Source organism: Cyprinus carpio, chromosome B16 (genome assembly GCF_018340385.1).
Source record: "Cyprinus carpio isolate SPL01 chromosome B16, ASM1834038v1, whole genome shotgun sequence".
NCBI classification, from domain to species: Eukaryota; Metazoa; Chordata; class Actinopteri; order Cypriniformes; family Cyprinidae; genus Cyprinus; species Cyprinus carpio.
Window position 1 is genome coordinate 25,888,151 of NC_056612.1, and position 19,650 is coordinate 25,907,800.

Here is a 19,650-nt window from a genome sequence, read left to right on the forward strand (position 1 = left end):
AATATCAGGGGATTTTTTTTTTTGGGGGGGGGGTTGTGCTTTAAAATATCTCAATGGCAATTTACATAACTAATCCAACTTTCAACTATCCCACCAAATTTAATAAGAAGCGCTTATAAACCAAGCTTTAAGGACTTCCCATGATTTTTTTTCGCAACAATATAAAAACTTGATTTGAAAATGAAATTAAGATACAATTATTATTATCCCTTTATCATGTCTAACAATAAATGAAGATTATTATATTTCAACTATACTATATTTCTATAGATAATATAAAAATATATATATATAGATTATTATATTTCAACTATACTATATTTCTATCCTATCATATAACTATACTATCAACTATATTTACATTCCTGTCATTAACAACTGGAACAAATCACTGAATATGTTGATTGATGCATCATATAAAAGACTATGTAATGTAATTTGATTTACTGGCTCAGAGCATGTTCTTAATGAACTGGACACCAAATGTTTCTATGATCATTGGTCCTGTTGTTCAGTGCACAGTGGTTATTACAGAAAAAATACAGTGGCTTCATGCATCACAAAAGAAGCGAAACCTGATTAGCTGGTTGAATTCAGTGCTCTAGTTTCTAAGGCATGAGGAAACCATACTGTGCACAACAATGACTGGAGGAGGAAGTAAATATTACCAGTAAATGCCCCGTTCATGGCATTCGGCTGATGGCCTTGAAATGTGCCGCTTGATCTTTCTGTTTTTCACGTTTGCCGTTTTTTGGAGTTTTTCAAGAGCTCAAGGTAATGATTTCATCTTCTTATAACTACTTTTTAAACCTGCTGGACTGATATTTGAGTTTGTTCTTGTTGATATTGTGTTTATTGTTTCTAATCCTCTATGTTGATGGTTAAACAGAAGGTTTTTCTCCCTCAGGTGTGAAGCATTTAATGCGTCAGCTGACATACTGTCATATAGAGATGATGGACGCTGGTTTTGAGCTGGAGTTTGACGGTGAGGAGCTCTGGCACGTTGATCCTAATGATTACACAGCAAAACAGCGTTTGCCAGAGTTTGCAGGCGACTGGACCCTCGACCGCAATCTGCCTTCTCTAGCACACCTCTCCATCGGCACCTGCTTCTACAATATTCCTCGCTGTATCACAGGAGAAAAAAATCCCCCTGAATCCATCGGTAAAATCTCCATATGAATAGAAATCCTAATGATTAAAATCATGATTAAATTATTCAATGCATTACTGTATATATATAATATTTTATGTTTCTTTTTAATACAGCCTGTCAAAACATGTTTAAGGCAACTTTTACCTTAAAATTAAAAGAAAATGAAACATATTTTATGGCTCTTTTGTATTATGATGATTTATATAACAGTTAAGCACATCTTGCCCTAAAATTCTTATTACTTGTATGTATTGCAAAAATGAATTTTAGTTAAAATTATTAACTGGAAATAAAAACTGAACTAAACCTAAAGCTGAAACATAAATAAATTAACAGTATAAAGTAATATATGCATTAAAAAAAAAAAAACCTAACCTAATAAAAATTATAAAAGCACACAACTGCATAAAAAGTAAAAAAAAAAAAAAATACTCAAGACTTATTTTTTGACCTTTTTATTCTATGATGAAGATTTTCATAACAAGTAAGCCCATTTTGCTCTCAATTTCTCATTAATTTCTCATTTGGGATATTGCATAAAAAAACACTGGATGGAAATGACAAGATGTGCATAAATTCCAAAAAAGTCCATAAAAAACGTATGCGCTCAACTAAGTAGGATAAATGTCTAGTCCTGTAAGAAAACATGCACATAAACTACGATGGAAAAACTTTTACCAGATAAATTCCTTAAGACGCTTCAAAAAAGACAAAAGGACTTTGCGATGGGACAGCAAAAAACTTGACCAACCAACGGACTGAAGCTTATAATTTACTGTATACAAAAATTATATATACATTAGTATATACAGTTCATGATATTTAGCGCAAGTTAATCAGGAATTGATGATTTTGTTCTCTTCAACTCACTGGATGGAAACGGTGCTTTATTTGCAAATGTTTTATGCAATATTCCAATTTTGCGCAAAAGTTTCATTTGTAACTTTGAATGGAAACATAGCTACAGATAGTCCCGCCCTATGCTCAAACACACAAACAGTGCTTTAAGTACACGCAAATGTTATGTCATATCTTCCCTAAATATGTCCACAGTTCCTCCATCCACACAGCTGTACACCAAGAGCGACGTGAAGCTTGGTGTTGAAAACACCCTCATCTGCTCAGTGACCAACTTCCACCCGCCGCCGGTGAACGTCTCATGGACGAGGAATGGAGAGCTGGTGAGTGAGCAGGACGTCAGTGAGACGCAGTATTACTCCAACCCAGACTTCAGCTTTCGCCTGTTCTCCTACCTGAACTTCCGTCCTGAGCAGGGAGACATTTACACCTGCAGCGTGCGACACAGAGGACTGGAGCGGGACATCACCAGGTTCTGGGGTGAGCAGTTCTCCTTTGTGGGAATATCACATGTTGGGTAAAGATTTCCAACCACATGCAACACTGAGCTTGGTGTGTGACAATTTTCCACAGTTTGTTCCTTTTCTTAACCCAAAGAAACTGACTTTTTCAAGCAAAGTTTGTGAATTTTTTTTATTATTATTATTTATTTATTTTTGTGTGTATTTCTGTGCAGTGGGAACCAAGGAATCAAGTCAAAAATTCATCATGAAGAACTAATAGCATATTGAATTTTTTTTGTTATGTTTTTTAAATACTTTGCTAAATTCTAAAACTTTTTGTACACAGTAATAATTATAATACTTTCATACTTGTAATAATATAATAAATTATTATTATTATTAGTAGTAGTAGTAGTATGTTTGTTAGTTTATTTTTTAATTAACAGAAAAGTAAGACCCAAATGAAGGTTAAAAATGCCTCCTTGCTGCCTTTGTATTTAATCAAAAATGTTACTATTTATTTATTATTAAATATGAATTATTGCTTCATTAGTATTCAGTAAAATACATCGATTTTATAGATGTGCAATAATATACAGTTTCACTTGAGACAATTTTGTGAAGCAAAGGAATACAACAATCCATGTTGTTGATTATTATTATTATTATTTGCACATTTCTGAGCAAAAACATGAGTCAAAAATTCATCAGTAAGAACTAAAAGAATGTTGTTTTTATATTATTTTATTATTACTTTTATTATTAAACTAAAATAAAATTTTAAGACCCAAATGTATTAAAAAGGCCCCCTCAATGCCTTTACATTTGCATGATATTTATTTTCATTAGTAGTCAATAAAAATAAACAGATTTTATAGGTGCAGAATAATGCACAGACATCATTTGTGAAGCAAAAGGATACTAGAAAGACTTTTGTATTTTATTTCTAATATTAATCTTTTGCTGTATATTTGAGATGTTTGGATGCTGTTTCATGCTGGTGATGTGCTGCTGTCTGTGTCCCACAGAGGTGGATGTGCCGGAAGACTCTCAGGAGGTTGAGACGGCAGTGCTTGTGATTGGAATTCTTGTGGGATTTTTGGGATTTGTGGTGGGAATCTTTATAATCGTAATGAGCAAGATGGAGCTGCGGGCTGTATGATCTCTCACAACATCTGCACTCAGAAACTCAGACAGCCTTCTGGTCTTCTAGCACAAACTTTGTAAATTATCAGACTGTAAATCATTTGTTTATTCTGATTTTTAACATTAATAAATGTGACTATTTAATATTGAGTTTTTTAAATCTAATTTGCCTCTTAATATTAATATATTATATATGTATTTTATTTGTATTATTTTTTATTTTATTACTTTTGTGTGTGTGTGTGTGTGTGTGTGTGTGGATAGCTCTTTCAGGTGTTATATGCAAGGACAACCTTGAAATTTATTAATAGCAAAAATATTCATATTTATTAATATATTTATTTGGTTATTTTTATTTGTGTTTACATTATATTATTTTATTTTGTAGCTCTTTCAGGTGTTATAGCAAGGGCAACCTTGCAAAAGCTGAGAATGGAAAGTAATATTAATCATACAGGATTAACCTATAAATTCACCATTTTAAACATTTTCTTTATACTTTTAGATTATAGAAAGAAAATATAAAATAAATAAATCGCCAGTTTATGGCATCTTTGTTTCATCTGGGAAATAAAAAAAAATAAAAAATCCCACCAATAGCCTATAAACTGAATGTAACTTAAATTAGGCTATTTCAAGTTCACCCCTATTTTCACTTAAAAATATTTTTTATATATTTACAAAAAAATGACCCATTTGAAGACTCGCTCTTACTGCTTTAGTGATTTCTATAACACCTCTCGTATCATCACTGATGTGCAAACAGTTTCTTTTATTGTGGTGCATCGCAGTTACGCTGATGCATATTCATCCTTCAGTTTAGATTGCCGTTATGAACTAAGCAGATCGAGGTAATTAATTCATTTACAGTTCGTGCTCTGACAGCAGCAGATAAGCAGGCATGCGGGGAGAGCAAAGCTTAATTGCATTAATTAAACGAGGGTTGGATAATCCGCCTAGACCGTGTTTACGTTTGCAGTGATTCCTGATGTGAAGTGCTGCAAAAACTTCAATTTCATCAGAAGATTTGAGTGGAAAAGAGGCTTGGAAGAAATTAATGTTTATTATGCATGCAAAAATTACACACTGGTGGCATTAGATGGAAATACTGTAATGTGGTGGTACTTTTGAATGATATCGGATGATTACCATCATATTCATATACTGTTGTATTTACAGGAGTAGCTTTTTTTTTGGTCTCAGGTGAAGTGCTGACATGCACGAACCACTAGATGGCACTGTGCACTTTCAATCAGGCTTTGCATTCTTAGATTTGCATAATTGGTTTGTTACCTGATTTGGCTTGAGTAAACAAACATGACATGTTACTCCAAAGATCCAAGGTTGTACTGTCATTTTGTTTTTCCCCCCTTTATCTAAATCCTAAAATGTGGTCTGTTTTAAGACAGCATGGCAAGTTAATGGTGCTCTCTCTGATGTTGCACATTAAATAACATCTATACATTATTCATCGTCCTCGTCTCTCTACATCACTGAAGTATCATTAGCGTTTTCTGGTAATGGAAGCGGCATTGATTTCATGTGCTGTGGGAGTCCCTGTGTTTGTGCTTATAGTCTGTGTCCCAAAGAGCTTCATGGAGGTCATTTATACACCATCCAATGATTTACTCACATGTGCTTCTGGTTAGTCTGACAGAGCTGTTTAGGACTGAGGCACTGCGTACCTGATACCATCCGTAATGCCATATGTTTGACGTTATGGTACGTTGTTGAATGGGTGCCGTCAGAATGAGAGGCCAAACAGCTAATAAAAAACATCACAATAATCCACATAACTCCAGTCTATCTATAAACATCTTGTGAAGCAAAACGCTGCATGTTTGTAAGAAACAAATTGATCATTAATGTGTTTTAACTTTAAACTAAAATAGTCCTCTGTCAATAACAGTGAAAATGACGTCTCATTGTGAATCAGGAGAGAAATATGCACAAATCAAACACTGCTTGCTTAAGTCAAAACCGTTTAAAACAAATATGTCCATGGATTTTGATGTGAGAGGACACCAGGAGATGGACTTGAATAAGTGTTATTATGGATTATGGACGTAAATTGTCCAGAAGCAACAGTTTAAAGTTAAAACCATTTAATGATGGATTTGTTTCTTACAAGCACACAGCGTTTTCTTTCATAAGATGTGAACTGATGAACTGGAGTTGTGTGGATTACTTGTGGATTATTGTGATGTTTTTATTAGCTGTTTAGAATCTCATTCTGACGGCACCCATTCACTGCAGAGGATCCAATGGTGAGCAAGTGATGTAATGCTACATTTCTCTAAAATCAGTTCTGATCTGCATCTTGGATGGCCTGAAGGTGAGTACATTTTCACCATATATATATGTTTTTGTATTTTTATGACAAGCATATGACAAGATGTTGTGTGCCATTAATGGTGGTTTTAAAATATAGACTAAAGGCATATACCTTCCTGTAGAACACGAGTGTATAAATTGAAATCCAGCCTGACTTGTTGAATGTTGCTAGGTTCATTATGACATCTAAATGGTCTCTCTACATGACATCTGTCATGAACACGCTCTTCACGCTTCACCCTAAAATCATGCAATTACAACTTGCATGAAAAAAAAACATATTTTAGGACCATAATGATTTTTTTTTTTTTTTTGCACACATGGTTACAATCAAGCACATTCCCTTTACCTTAATGTGTCCAGACATTTTAAGTTTGAGGAGTTTTTTTTTTTTTTTTGTAATTAACATTTTTCTCAAAGATGATTCTCATTAGATTATCATTTGGAGAAATGCACCTAATTGTCATGAAATTAGTGCCTTGATGCTAAAAAAAACCCTTAATGATTCTGAACATAAGGTTTCATTTTCTTAATTGCCAAATATAATTTAGTTTTTTAAATGAAATATGACCTGTGCACTGCCTCTATTAGAAACAGTAGTTTTATCTTGAGACTTGGCAAGCAATAAAGAAGCTGACAGATAATCCAGCAAATAAAACCTCCAAAACAACTCAAATATAAATCATATTTATTATATTATACAAATTGTACAGATGACATTATCATGTTGCTTGTCCTTACAAACGATGAAAAACATTGATCAATGTTCACAATGGCACAACAGTGGCTGACAATCAAAGAAGCGACCTGCAAAAATATGGAAGCAGAAATGGCAAAATCATTTGAGATATACAAGCGTGCTTGGTTGAGAGGGGAAATGTAGCATGTTTGACACTTTTATTCTCTGAAAAGCAAGAAAACCGTCAGTAAATGGACCACAAAATGAGGTGCACGTGCTTAAATGTGCATTAGTAGCTACAACGATCCTCCCCTGCCACTGTAGGATATTAAAATCCATTATATAACTAATAAACTGGCACATTTCTTAGCAAAACAACAGCGGACCAGGTCAACTGCTGCATGAGTCACGGGTCACCCTGTCAATACTAAGGGGAGGGTAAATATTACTCAGCATTATTTTGCTGATCCTGCCTTACTTTCTTCCACAACCTTGTTTTTCCCCTAACAGCTCGTTTGACGTGGCCTCGCCAACCGATCCGACTGACCCTGCGGACCTAGACCGGACTTACCATCCATAACTTGCTGATGTCATGCTGCTATTGTGTGCATTTGAATCTGCTCGGTGGACAGTGGGCGGTAAAGATCGTGCATGCTACTTTCACACACTCACCATTCATCACTGCCAGCTAGCTAAACCACATAAAGTGTGTCTACATAGAAATAATAATTTAACCTTCAAAGCCTTTAAGAAATATGTAGCTGATGTGTGTATTTGTTTAACAGGGTTTGAGTTAGGAACAATGGCTGTGTTTGAAAAAGCATACTATTATACTAATATTTTTACATAATTATCTGAATGCACGTGCATATACATGGATATGTATGCTACTGTACTGTTCAAAAGTTTGAAGATTTTTAAAATGCTTTTAAAAGATGTCTATCACATCTACAACAAGGCTGCATTTATTTGATTAAAAATACAGTAAAAACAGCAATATTGTAAAGTATTTCAAATAAGTGTTTTCTATTTGAAAGTATTTTAAAATTGTAATTGATTCCCGTGATACAAAGCTGCATTTTCAGCATCTTAACTCCAGTCTTCAGTGTCACATGACCCCTCAGAAATCATTCTAATATGCTGACTTGCTGCTCAAAGAACTTTTCTTGTTCTAATCAATGATAAAAATTGTGCTGCATAATATTTTTATGGAAACCATGATAGATTTAGTTTTTCTGAATTCCTTGATGAAAAGAAAGTTCAAGAGAACAGCATTTATTTAAAATAGAAATCTTTTGTAACACCTTTACTGTCACATTTGATCATTTAATGCATCCTTACTGAATAAAAGTATTAATATTTTTTGAACAGTAGTGTACATAATGCATACCCCACCATGCAATGCACTTAACTCGATGTCATAAATTTACATTTCCAATGAGTAATATTAATAGATGTTACCAAATACTGCTGTTGACAGTGATTTTTGCTCTTATAAAAGCAGCAAGTCACTCAAGGCCATGTGTAACTGATTTACCTCAGTTTAAGTCAGTTTTGCTCTGAAGCTTCTAGCTTTATTTTATGCTGTTTCACATACAGCATATACTGTGCAGTATGCAGTACACTAGTATTCCATTCCGAACACATTCGCAGAACTCAATCTAGATAAGCCAAGTTTATCAGAGCAGATGCTGACAGCCAAGCAATATGCATACCAGCACATACTGTAACATAATTGCTATCTGTCAGTGATAAGCAGGCCCACACGCAATCAGCGCCCACAGATGCCCGTCATTCACAAACTTCTACACACTGTCTGTTTCTTTATTAAGTGTTTTGGCTAATTTGAATGTTTTTGTAGAACTTGCCGCTATTGTTTAACACAATCCACAGATTTTACCGCCTCAAAAAGTCTACAGATTCCACCTGTGATACACAACAAGCAATGCTTGAAAAATACATCTGATCAGAATGTCTTTTTGTCTCTAGTTGAATCGTCAGAGCAGCTCTGTCTTTCCCATGTATTAAAACAATAAACAAGGCTTTTCCCCTCCAGCTACAGCACTGTGACAAAGCACAATTATAATGACAACATGTCAGAAATCGCTCTGAAAAAGAACGAGAATGCCGACGTGTAAGAGGGAAGTGCATAATGAATTTCTTTAAAGCGTAAGCGGACAGATTGAAAACGGCATCTTTTATTAGGGAGTTGGGAGGCTGATGTACTTTCTGATGTTTGTCCCAGCAGGAGGGGGGAGCGGGAAAGCCATTATGATTTTAAACGTGACCCCTCTGGCCATTAGAGCTAATGCAGAACCGCACACACGCCGTCCCTCAAGACCACATGCTGGAAAACCCTGGCGTTGTGAACCCAGATTATAAATACGGCCAGACGCCAACACAACAATGCTGACTTAATGAAAACACAGATGTTGCTCAGGTGAGGTGTACAGTGGGCACAAAATTCAGCATGAAATCAAAAAGACCATGTCTGTTTTTTTAAAGGCGCAGTAGTGAAATTTTGTGTGTAAAAAGGGGTCTATTCATTGTAAGTAGCGTAGAGATGAGTATGAATTATTGCTTACACAGAAGTCACTTTAACATTTGAGCAACCAACTTGATCATGAGTGAAATCGTTAATTTTCGTTAATGTTAAAGGGTTAGTTCACCCAAAAATGAAAATCAGCCCATGAATTACTCACCCTCAAGTCATCCTAGGTGTATATGACTTTCGTCTTTCAGACGAATCTAGTCGGAGTTGTATATTAAAAATTGTCTTTGATCTTCAAGCTGTTTAATGCCACTCAGCGGGTGTTTCAGTCCAAAAGGAGTTCAATAAAAAGCATTCATCCATAAAGCCGGCTCCAGGGGGTGAACAAAGGCCTCCTGTAGCAAATCGATGGGTTTTTGTAATAAAAATATCCATATTCAAAACGTAATAATTACTTTAATTTCGCTTGCGCTTGCTGTTGTAAACGGAAGCAGGTCCAGGCGGATGACGTATGAGGTTACGTCTGTTAGTGCAAGCTACATTAAAGTGATTTTTACTATTTGAATATGGATATTTTTCTTACAAAAACACATAATTTGTGAATAATTTATAATTTTCCTTTTTTTGGTGAACTAACCCTTTAATGTTGACCATACCTAAATGTGCATTTCACGATGTGCATGATGGATTCTTCCCACTAACATTTGACGACCAGAAAGTTGTTTTGAATTATTGTTTTGTCATTTCAAACATCCTTCTGTGAAATATTTTGCTTGTAAAGTTTGCTTGCGCTCTCCTGGCTATCAAAGTATGTTCTAAGAACTTTTTTAACGGTCCCATTAAGTTATGAATCTTTTTTTTTTCTTGGAATGTTTCATGAATGTTCCTCACATCCAGTTTTTTTTTTTTATGTTTAAAAACATTTTTGGTAATGTGAATGTTAAGGGAACATTTTAGCATTTTACAAACGTTATGGGAATGTTACTTTTGAATGTTCGCTGAAGTAGTAATATTTAAAAATGTTAGATTAACGTCCAACTAAAACGTTTTCTGAAAAGAGATCCATAAAGAATGTATGATGTTTTTGCGCTAACATTTTGATAACATAAAATCACCAGATAATTTGGAATGAACGTTCTATTAACGTTACTGGAATAATGTCAGTTCATATCATTAAGTGAACCTTGCCAGAATGTTTTGATAACGTTCCCTGTTAAATGGGCTCTTTTGTTTAATATAAATGTCACTTAGTTTGATATTTTAACTAATGCAATGACATTTCTATGCGATCAGGAATTTTGTGTGAGGGCGAAAGATTTCCCCATGCAGATTTCAATGGGTTCAAGCTCAAAGATTTTACGCATCCTTTTTGGTTTGAAAGTGATTTCTGTGTGAGCTGGGTTTCATTGGTCGATAGTGACGGAAATTTCACTACTGTGAACACAACTTTAAGTGTCTAAATGCTTTTTGGCCTATTCTGATATAAAAACACGATGTGTTACCAAGTAGTTGTTTATTTGAAAAGTAATACGTCAAATAATACTTTTATATTATATATTAATTTCTATGAAAAGCCATGAGTCAGACAGGATAATACATTCTATCTGAAATCATAGTCTTGTGATTCTGCTGCATTAAGGGATCTGATTTCTAAAATACAAGACATTCGCTTCATTAATAAAAGCCAAAGAACCGCGTCAACCTGTAACTGCATTATCCCGCCGACCGTCCTCATTTTCTGTTGTTCACTTTAAATCTGAAACATCCCAGAAGATCAGGGTAATAATATCATTGTCATGAAATAACCCCTCCATCCCATCACAACATTCTGTTATGGATTATCCACGTATCCGTTTATTTTCTCATGCAAATTGAAAAGCGACGGCGGTCTGTATAATAACACCGTGAAGTTTCACTCTCATATTACATCCTCCTCAGAAAATGCAATTTTCATAATAAAAACTGTCAGTATCTTTATGAATTCTGTGCAGTGAAATATTCTTAAAAAATGTTTTTTTTTCTATATTTTTTCATTTCGGTCTGTGCAGTAGGCACATATGTGCACATCAGTGGCATGTTTTTCCAAGTTTATTTCTGTAATTTGATGTATTTTTAACAAAATTGGGTTGATTTTGATTTCATGTTTACGCATTAGTTACAAATCAAATCGCTGACAGTTTTAAAGCATGGCCATCAGATGTATCGTGGGGGCAGAATGAACATCTTGAGGTGAACATTAGCCAGTGTCTGGGATTTAATGTGCATATAAATGGACCTTCTGTTGCGCTCTGCTGTTTTAAACACAAGAGAAAGGTCCTGTGTGAACAGCCCCTTAGTCGTCTGCCAATTAAAACAGGGAAAGGATCTGTTCATGAGCGTATCTCATCTTTCTGGTGTTGACTTTCTCAAACAAAATCACTTGTGATGTTTTATTGCCTCGGAGAGCAATGTTGAAAATGTTTGTATTAGAGCTAGAGCAGATTGTCTGCAAGTAAAAGCAAACTGAAGCCCAAAACAGACACTTTTTTTGCCATCTGCCTCTTTTAAAAGCAATAATACACCCTGTAAATGATAATTCTGTCATAATTTAATCAAGCATTTAATGGATAATTTGTTAGTTAAGCGTGTGGCTAAACTAACAATACAATATTCTAATGAGCATAAAAATGTTCTATGCCCACAAAAATTGGGCAAATAATATATTTCTAATTAAATGGACTACTTTTCTAAAGCATTTATGGAGCTCAAAAGTATTTCTGCAGTTGAAGAAAAAATGCTTTGGTAAATCATAATTATGACATAATTGTCATCATTGTGACAAAAATGATATCAGAATTATGGGCTGAAATTGACACAAGGCATAATTATGAGATTAATAGTAACAATTATGATATACTAAATAATAATTGAGATAAATGTTGAAATTATGACATAAAATGTCAAAATTATGGGATACAATTATATTAATAACATTTTCCACGCTATAAGAAAATAATAATTATGCATGGTTCTCAATTATGACCCACTTATAATGGCGTTTTATGTCATAATTATGACATTTTATCTCATAATGTCAGAATTATGGCATTTTTAATCTGTGTTGACTTTTATAGAACGTTCTACTATTTATTTCTTAGTGTGTCAAAATATTGACTTTTTATGAGTTTTACTTTTCAGTGTGGACAGTTAGTCAATTTCTACACTTTATCTCATAATTATGACTTAGGGTGTCATAATTTTGACTTTATCTGAGAATGATGAATTTTTATTTCTAATGCAGTCTTGTTTTTCTTATGCGGCAGAAATTGGCTTCCATACAAAGTCTTCATTCACGTATCCTACTTTTCCCATGAAGTCATACATATTTGAAACAGCATGAGGTTGAGTAAATGATGACAGAATTAAATTTTTTATGCGAGTTATTCCTTTAAACCAGCGGTGGATCCGCTATGAATGCTAACAACCAAACCAACAAAAAGTCACCATTACTGCACAAAAAACTTAATAGTATATTCCAGTATGTTTCTCTGCCAGGTGCGAATCTTCTCTTAAATTTCGAGAATCTTACTCTTTTGTTTGTACGGTGACATGAAATATTAATATAAACGTAAACAAAAACATACACAAACATATGCACCTTACATCACAATAGATTGCTTCTCGCAACAGTAACCTTCTCCTCGGAGCGCGTCTGAGATGCCGTCTTTGAGTCTGTCTCGGCCCTCTGGGCTCATTGAGTAAATATTACTGTGGTTTTCCCATCCAGTGCATTTACCGATAACAATCTCTTCCCATCTCTCCTCCCTCTTACTGGATACCGGAGTCCTTTCGGCTCATTGATGGGGAAGGGATGTTATCGCTTGCTCACCAGCGGTGAGTTAAATGTTCAGCATTGGTAACAAGAGGTGGAAATGTCAGGTGAGGTGTTTGCGTGACAGTTTACCTGTCTGAAACCAAAAGCCACGGGACATCAGCCAGTAGTTTTGTCTTGAGTATCTAAAGATCAATAAAACAACTCTTGCTTTCTTGTTTTGTATATTGAACTTGTTTTAAGGGTGTTTAGATACTGGAAAACAAGACAAAATATTGATTAGCAAAAAGATTTTTTGCAGGGTAGCATTTAGAACATTCAGAGGTCCACTTCCATTGGCTTGGTGGGTGTGAGCGCGTCCTCAATCCTGATTGGCTGAGCTGTCTTCCTGTTTGTCCACCTCTTCGTCCTGTCGTCCTGTTTCTTGTGCAGTAGGTGAGGCCTTGTCTTGACACGACCCCATTTCAGCTTCTGTTTTCACGCCATGCTCTTCCTCTTTAACATCTACCTCATCTTTAGCACTTCCGTCTGTCTTGCTATTTCCGCCCACCGCCTCTTGTTTTTCCCTGCCTGCTCCTACCATCCCTTCCTCTGTCTCGTTCCCTTCCTCTCTGTCCTCTTTCTGTTCACTCTGCACTTCAGCATCAGTCTCATTATTCTGGTTTTCCTCCTGTCGTTCATTCACACTTGTATTTGTTTCTTCAGCGCTCTTCTCAGCTCCATCACCGGGCTTTTGATCACTTATCTCTTTCTCTACGGTGGGCGTGGAGTCTTTCTTCTTCTTGTTCTTTGGTGCGTCTTTGACCGTGTTCTTGTTGGACTTGTTCCGTGCTTTAAAGATGACTTTCTGAAACAGAAAATTTCGACAGGGAGTCTTAGTACCTTTTTTATGGAGAGGCAATGAGATACAGATAAATATTTAATGGATTGCCTTTTTTAAAATAACAAAAGTATGCTTGGTTGAAATGCTGCTTCATCATTTGATCATCATTTTATGAATCACTGCTTCCATGATAAATTGTTTATGTACTGTCTAATTTTTTTGACTTACATTTTTATTAATTATTCAGAAAACAACACTGCAATAGTGTTTATATAAATATATAAGCCTATATTTGTATTTAAATGTATAACTTGTATAAGCAAAGTACTCAAGCTGCGTATGGCCTCCAAAAAACACCAGGGGTCCCCCTTGCTCTCAAAGATGATTTAATTTTAGTTTTGTTTTTGAATTTGGCCAGCGGTTATGTCATTTCTTTTAATGTGGTGCACTGTTGCCCTTTCTACGTAAAAATCAGTCTAATCATGTACCGTGAATGTCATTCAGTGTCTTTCCTCGAGACAAAAAAAAAAGAATTGAAAGCGCACCGAGCCACAGAATAGACACCGTTTCTCAAGTGCTTTCCATGAGCGTGTTTAAAGACGGAGTGAACACAGACAACTCGTCCCCCCTCGACACAGTTTTGTGTAGGGCCCCCAGAAGTCTAGGATTGGCACTGATAGCTACACATATATATATTCCAGTAACAACTGATATAACTAGATTTTTAATTTTTTTTTTTTAGATATTTGCAAAATTATTAAGGTAATATCAATATTCAGGTTACCTGAGGTGAATCAATAATCGATAACTGGGTGGCAAGATGCAAAATTCAATTCAATTCAAGTTTATTTGTATAGAGCTTTTCACGATACAAATCGTTTACAGGAAATTAAGTTTCTACAATATATTTAGTAGTAGCTTGTCAGTGTACTGCATCTTCATGGAACATGATCTTTACTTAATATTCCAATGATTCTTGGCATAAAAGAAAAATCGATAATTTTGACCCATACAATGTATTGCTGTCTATTGCTACAAATATACCCCAGCGACTGGTTTTGTGCTTCAGGTCACATATTAGGAAATTTCTGATCATTGGATGCCACGATTGATTAATTAAAGTCAAAAACTCCAGAGAAGCGTGTAATAAGGATGATTAGACGTGTAATGGTGCCTCAGCAGGTGCTTTCATACAGAAACACTGGCAGCAGCACCTTCGGTCACGCCGCCTGTGAATGAGTTTGTGCCGCTGTCAGTTAGGACTGTACTGTGTGAAGTAAGTGTCAAAAACCTGTCATGCTCCACCACAACTAACCCAAAGTCAGAAGACCTTCACCCAGATCATTTTGATAATGTTTGATCACTAATAATCAATCTGAGGAAGCATGAACCATTCACATAGAAAGTATAAACACCTGCATGAAGTCACTTCTGCTCACCAAGGCTGCATTTATTTGATTTGAATATAAAATATAAAGCAGTAGTGCAAAGAAGAGTTTTCAGCATCATTACTCCAGTCTTCAGTCACATGATCCTTCAGAAATCATTCTTATATGCTGATTTGCTGCTTAAGAAACATTTATTATGGTCATCAATGTTGAAAACAAAGTTTTTGCTGCTTTTTATTTTTGTGGAAACTGTGATAGATTACCATTCAGAAGTTCAATTCAACAAGGATTTTATGAAATGAATGCAGCTTTGGTGAATATATGAGACTTCTTTCAAAAGTGTGGGTGTGTGTGCATTTCAAATCTGAATTAAATATAGTACTATATAATCAAATGCTTTATGCTTTTGTAATCTTTATTAAACCTGTTCAAATAGCAAACCGGCATCATCATTATTAAACAAACTGACAATAAATCCATGTTTATCCATTTAAGCACTGAAACTCCAGGAGTAGAAACATGTATGACAGACGTCACTGCCTCTCCTCACAGTGATTGGCTGCCGACTGCCACTTTTCTGTCCTTCATTTGCATAAAGTATTTTTTAACTTTAGTTTTTAAGCTTGTTTTCTTCAAGTGGAGTTAATGAAACTGATTGTTGTCGTATTGCACTTGTGAATATGAGAGATGATGCTTACATAAAACAGTACACACAAAGCTGTGGTGTCCTCATGCAACCACGAGCTGTATGAGACAGGAAGCTCAAGCCTTGCATGCCACATGACATTTTTGTTTTCGGAAAAAAGTTAATTTAGATTCTCTCCTCTGTTATGGTTGTGAATACAAATTCCCATATTGAATTACATATACAACTGATGAAAAGTGTGACGGGTTGATTAAAGCTTCGCTCAGTTCATTTGCTTTGGCCCTTTCTTTCCAAAAAATGTAAAAAGTCAACACTGGCGTGTAAGTAAATATCATCAGGAAAGCCAAACACGCAGTAACACCCACTAAGCGCACACTCGCTCTGGTTTTCTTTGAAGTGACATGGAGCTAAATCTTTGTTTAAATTATGCATTGTTCTGTTCAAGCATCTTGTGCTTTCTGCCCCATTTTATGTGGTGCTTTAAAGAAATGCCTGATGCCTGCACTGACCCAAGTGTAAAAACACTTGGTGTGTGACTTTGGCTGCTGACACAAACTACTGTACGTAGATGTTTCAGCCGGGAAGCAAAGAGAATGTGAGGAACATGATATTAACTGTGTGTGTGTATGTAATTGACAGCAGTATGTCAGTAATGCAGCTGGAATAAGAGGTCACACACCTTGGATTCCTTCTTCTTGCGAGCCAACATTGGTCTTTGGAGGAAAACGATCTGCTTGGTGGCCAAACTTCCATCACTGGATAAGAGAGACAAAGCATTTTAGATTGTGATCCAGGTATGATCATACTTTAAACAATAATAATCTAACTTTCCAGAGGTGGACCAGATATATATATATATATATATACACACACAAGTCTTATATAATTTATATACATTTACTTTTATTTATATATATATATAAACGTTTTACTACAAAGAGCAAAAATAACACTTGTATTGTATTTTAATTCTGTAAATAATAATAAAAAATAAATAAATCCAATACATGTACACGCCCACACACATATCATATTTGTTACATGTTATACAGTATTATATAACATATAACATTTATTAATATATTTTAAATTTATATTGCAATGCACGCCACATTCATGTATGTATGTGTGTGTGTATATATATATATATATATATATATATATATATATATATATATATGTATTATATATATGTATTTATATATATATATATTGAAGAAATATGTATGGATCATCTGCAGTGAATGGGTAATACATTAAATTTAGAGAATATAAGTACAAAAATATAATATTAAATATTACACATAATTATATTAAATATTTAATATATATGTGTATAATAAGCTATGTTTAATATTATATATATTATATATTATAAATGATATTCTGTATATTCAATGCAAAAAAAAAAAAAAAAAGTAAAAAATAAATCAGATATGAAATTATGTATCAGTGGCATGTTTTTTTCCCCCTATTTCCCGCCTTTTCATGAGTGGCATTGATGGCCCTGGTTTGTGCATCTTTGATTTAAACCAAATTTAAATGACCAGCTAGTTTCATTTTTTTTTTCCATCTTGCCTGGTGCTTTGCAGAGCAGTTGCTCCATGTTTAATAGAGTGTGTTTGGATATGCAGCATATCATCTTGTATTTATAGCTCCAATAATGCTGGATGGTGAAAAAAAAAACAAAAAACAAAAAAACTTGGAGATCTGTTTAAATTTTTAGCTGTGAGGGCAGTGGAAACATCCGGCATTGAAAGGGATGAACAAAATATCTGTTTTGTGAAATCCTGTGATGACTTAATCTCTCTTTCTTGCTGTCTTGTCAGGGCCTTATCGCAAATATGTTTAGAGAAGGAAGTTTCACATCATCGAGCAAACATAGAGTGCTGTGAGTTTTGCGTGTTTGGTGTAAAACCACATTTAAACAGTTCAGATAAGCCGTTTAATCTTCAGTGGAGATGGAGTTGTGTTACTAAACAGCCTCAGTCTCTTTCTCTCTCATGCTTCCCGTTTCTCTTTATGATTCTGCTATAAATCTCTTGCATCAAATGGGCCTCTGCATCTCTGGCATAAGCTGGCAATCAATACCAAATGTCTAATTCGCCCTGCTTTTTTTCTTCCCACTTCCTATTTTCTTGCTTGTCAAGGAACTGTATATTTATTCAAGTGCTTCCTGCTTAAATCAAAGAGGCAAAAATGGATTCCTGCAAGCCTCGGTCCATTAAAATGTAAACGAGTGGCTGGTCGCTGAAATTACAGCTCTGGTCTTCAGTCTCGCCAGCATCTAAACTAGTCTGTGTCTCTGCTTTATAGAGGACGACACACGCCACCTATACAACCCCCATCATTAAGGGCTTAATTGAATGGTAACTTCAGCAATTTTGAATGTAATGAATGTACAAGCCTTCGGTACGGTGTGATGCATAGCAGTGAGAAGTGTGGAAATATAACAGTGCAGATTACAAACAAACTCATCTGCATTCAGAAAAGTGCTGTGGAATAGCCTTGTTTGTTTGGCAAGATGACTTCTAGTTGTTTGTGATTACTAGAGGAATTTTTTTTTGTCATTTTCTAGACTAGAGATTATACTTGCAAAGAATTTTAGAGCTGAGCATAAAAATATTCAGTGTAGAAATCTTCATTCTTTTTTTTTCATGTTTTTTTTAATTTTTAAGGATTTATAGGTTTGCCATTGCCATGACAGTTTGGGGTGAAATACTGCTTGTAAAATTAATCGCAAAAAAAAAAAAAATAAAACTATTAATTGAAAATGAATAAATAAACAATTGCAGTAAGAGTAAAAGTTTTGTCTGTCATTTTTAAATGTTTTTAAAAGAAGCCACCAAGGCTGTGTTTATTTGATCAACTATAGCTGTTTTCTATGTGAATATATTTTAAAAGTAATTTATTCCTGCGATGCAAAGCTGAATTTTCAGCATCATTACTCCAGTCTTCAGTGTCACATGATCCTCCAGAAATCATTCTAATATGCAAGAAACATTTCTGATTATTATCAATGTTGAAAACAGTTGTTGCTTCATATTTTTGTACAAGCCGTGATACTTTTTTTTTTCAAGGATAATTTGATAACTAAAAAGTTCAAAAGAACAACATTTTTTAAATGGAATTTTGTATAACATTATACATAAATATCTTTACTGTCACTTTTGATCAATGTAATGCATCCTTGATAAATAAAAGTCTTAATTTCTTTCAAACAAGCAAAAAAAAAAAAACTTACAGACCTTAAACTTTTGAATGATAGTTAACTTTTTAAAAATAGTAGCTTGTATTAGTAAATATTACACTGGTATTCATAGTACTAGAGTTTTACCCACATGTTACCATGTTATGCTCCGCCTCGCAGGAAAACAAGGCCAGCCGTCTCCAAGACATTGAAAAGTGATGGTTCTGTAGTATCTAGGACAGCGTTTTGATTAATTAGCCACACTGCTGCTGTTGTGTGTTGTGGCATTTTGTGAAAGTTTAAAATAGGCCCGTAATTAATCAGCAGGGGCTGCAGGACGGATAGAAGAATGACGTGTGAGAGAAAGGCCGAGGCGAGATCAGCCCAGTGCAGGCGTGGGTATGACAGATGGAGATTACATGCTGAACTTCAGTTCGACATCGCCGGAAGCTTCCGCTCGCCATTACAGGAATCATCAGTTAGCTTGTATTGACATTCCATTACGGCGAGCAAACAGTGGAGTTCTGTGCCGGTCATTACATCTGACTCCATGAGGCCCACAGAGATCTTTATACCCCGAGCACTTCGTCACAGTTGGAGTCTGGGACGTACCGTTACTCTGTGTGGGCTGTACCATTGGTTTTGATGCTGGAAATGATGCCACATGAGATGTTTACACACAATC

The 19,650-nt window shown here is 35.0% G+C and overlaps 2 protein-coding genes across 4 annotated transcripts in view; one reads left to right on the plus strand and one right to left on the minus strand.

Annotated features, from left to right (window-relative positions):
- Nucleotides 1-361: 361 nt before the first annotated feature.
- Nucleotides 362-3,753, plus strand: LOC109056324 (H-2 class II histocompatibility antigen, A-U alpha chain-like). Its single transcript, XM_042741726.1, has 4 exons — nucleotides 362-774; nucleotides 908-1,165; nucleotides 2,210-2,494; nucleotides 3,486-3,753. The coding sequence occupies exons 1-4, from the start codon at nucleotides 675-677 to the stop codon at nucleotides 3,617-3,619; spliced, it is 777 nt and encodes a 258-aa protein (XP_042597660.1). The 5' UTR covers nucleotides 362-674; the 3' UTR covers nucleotides 3,620-3,753.
- A 7,653-nt stretch (nucleotides 3,754-11,406) lies between these two features.
- LOC109068518 (raftlin-like) overlaps nucleotides 11,407-19,650 on the minus strand; it is an 86,940-nt gene continuing 78,696 nt past the window's right edge. For all 3 annotated transcript variants that reach the window (XM_042741728.1, XM_042741729.1, XM_042741727.1), the window contains exons 9-10: nucleotides 16,455-16,530; nucleotides 11,407-13,765 (exon numbers count right to left, since the gene is read on the minus strand). In XM_042741728.1, coding sequence (XP_042597662.1) covers nucleotides 13,280-13,765; nucleotides 16,455-16,530 — 562 coding nt within the window. In that variant the 3' untranslated portion in view covers nucleotides 11,407-13,279. The remainder of the gene's footprint in view (nucleotides 13,766-16,454; nucleotides 16,531-19,650) is intronic.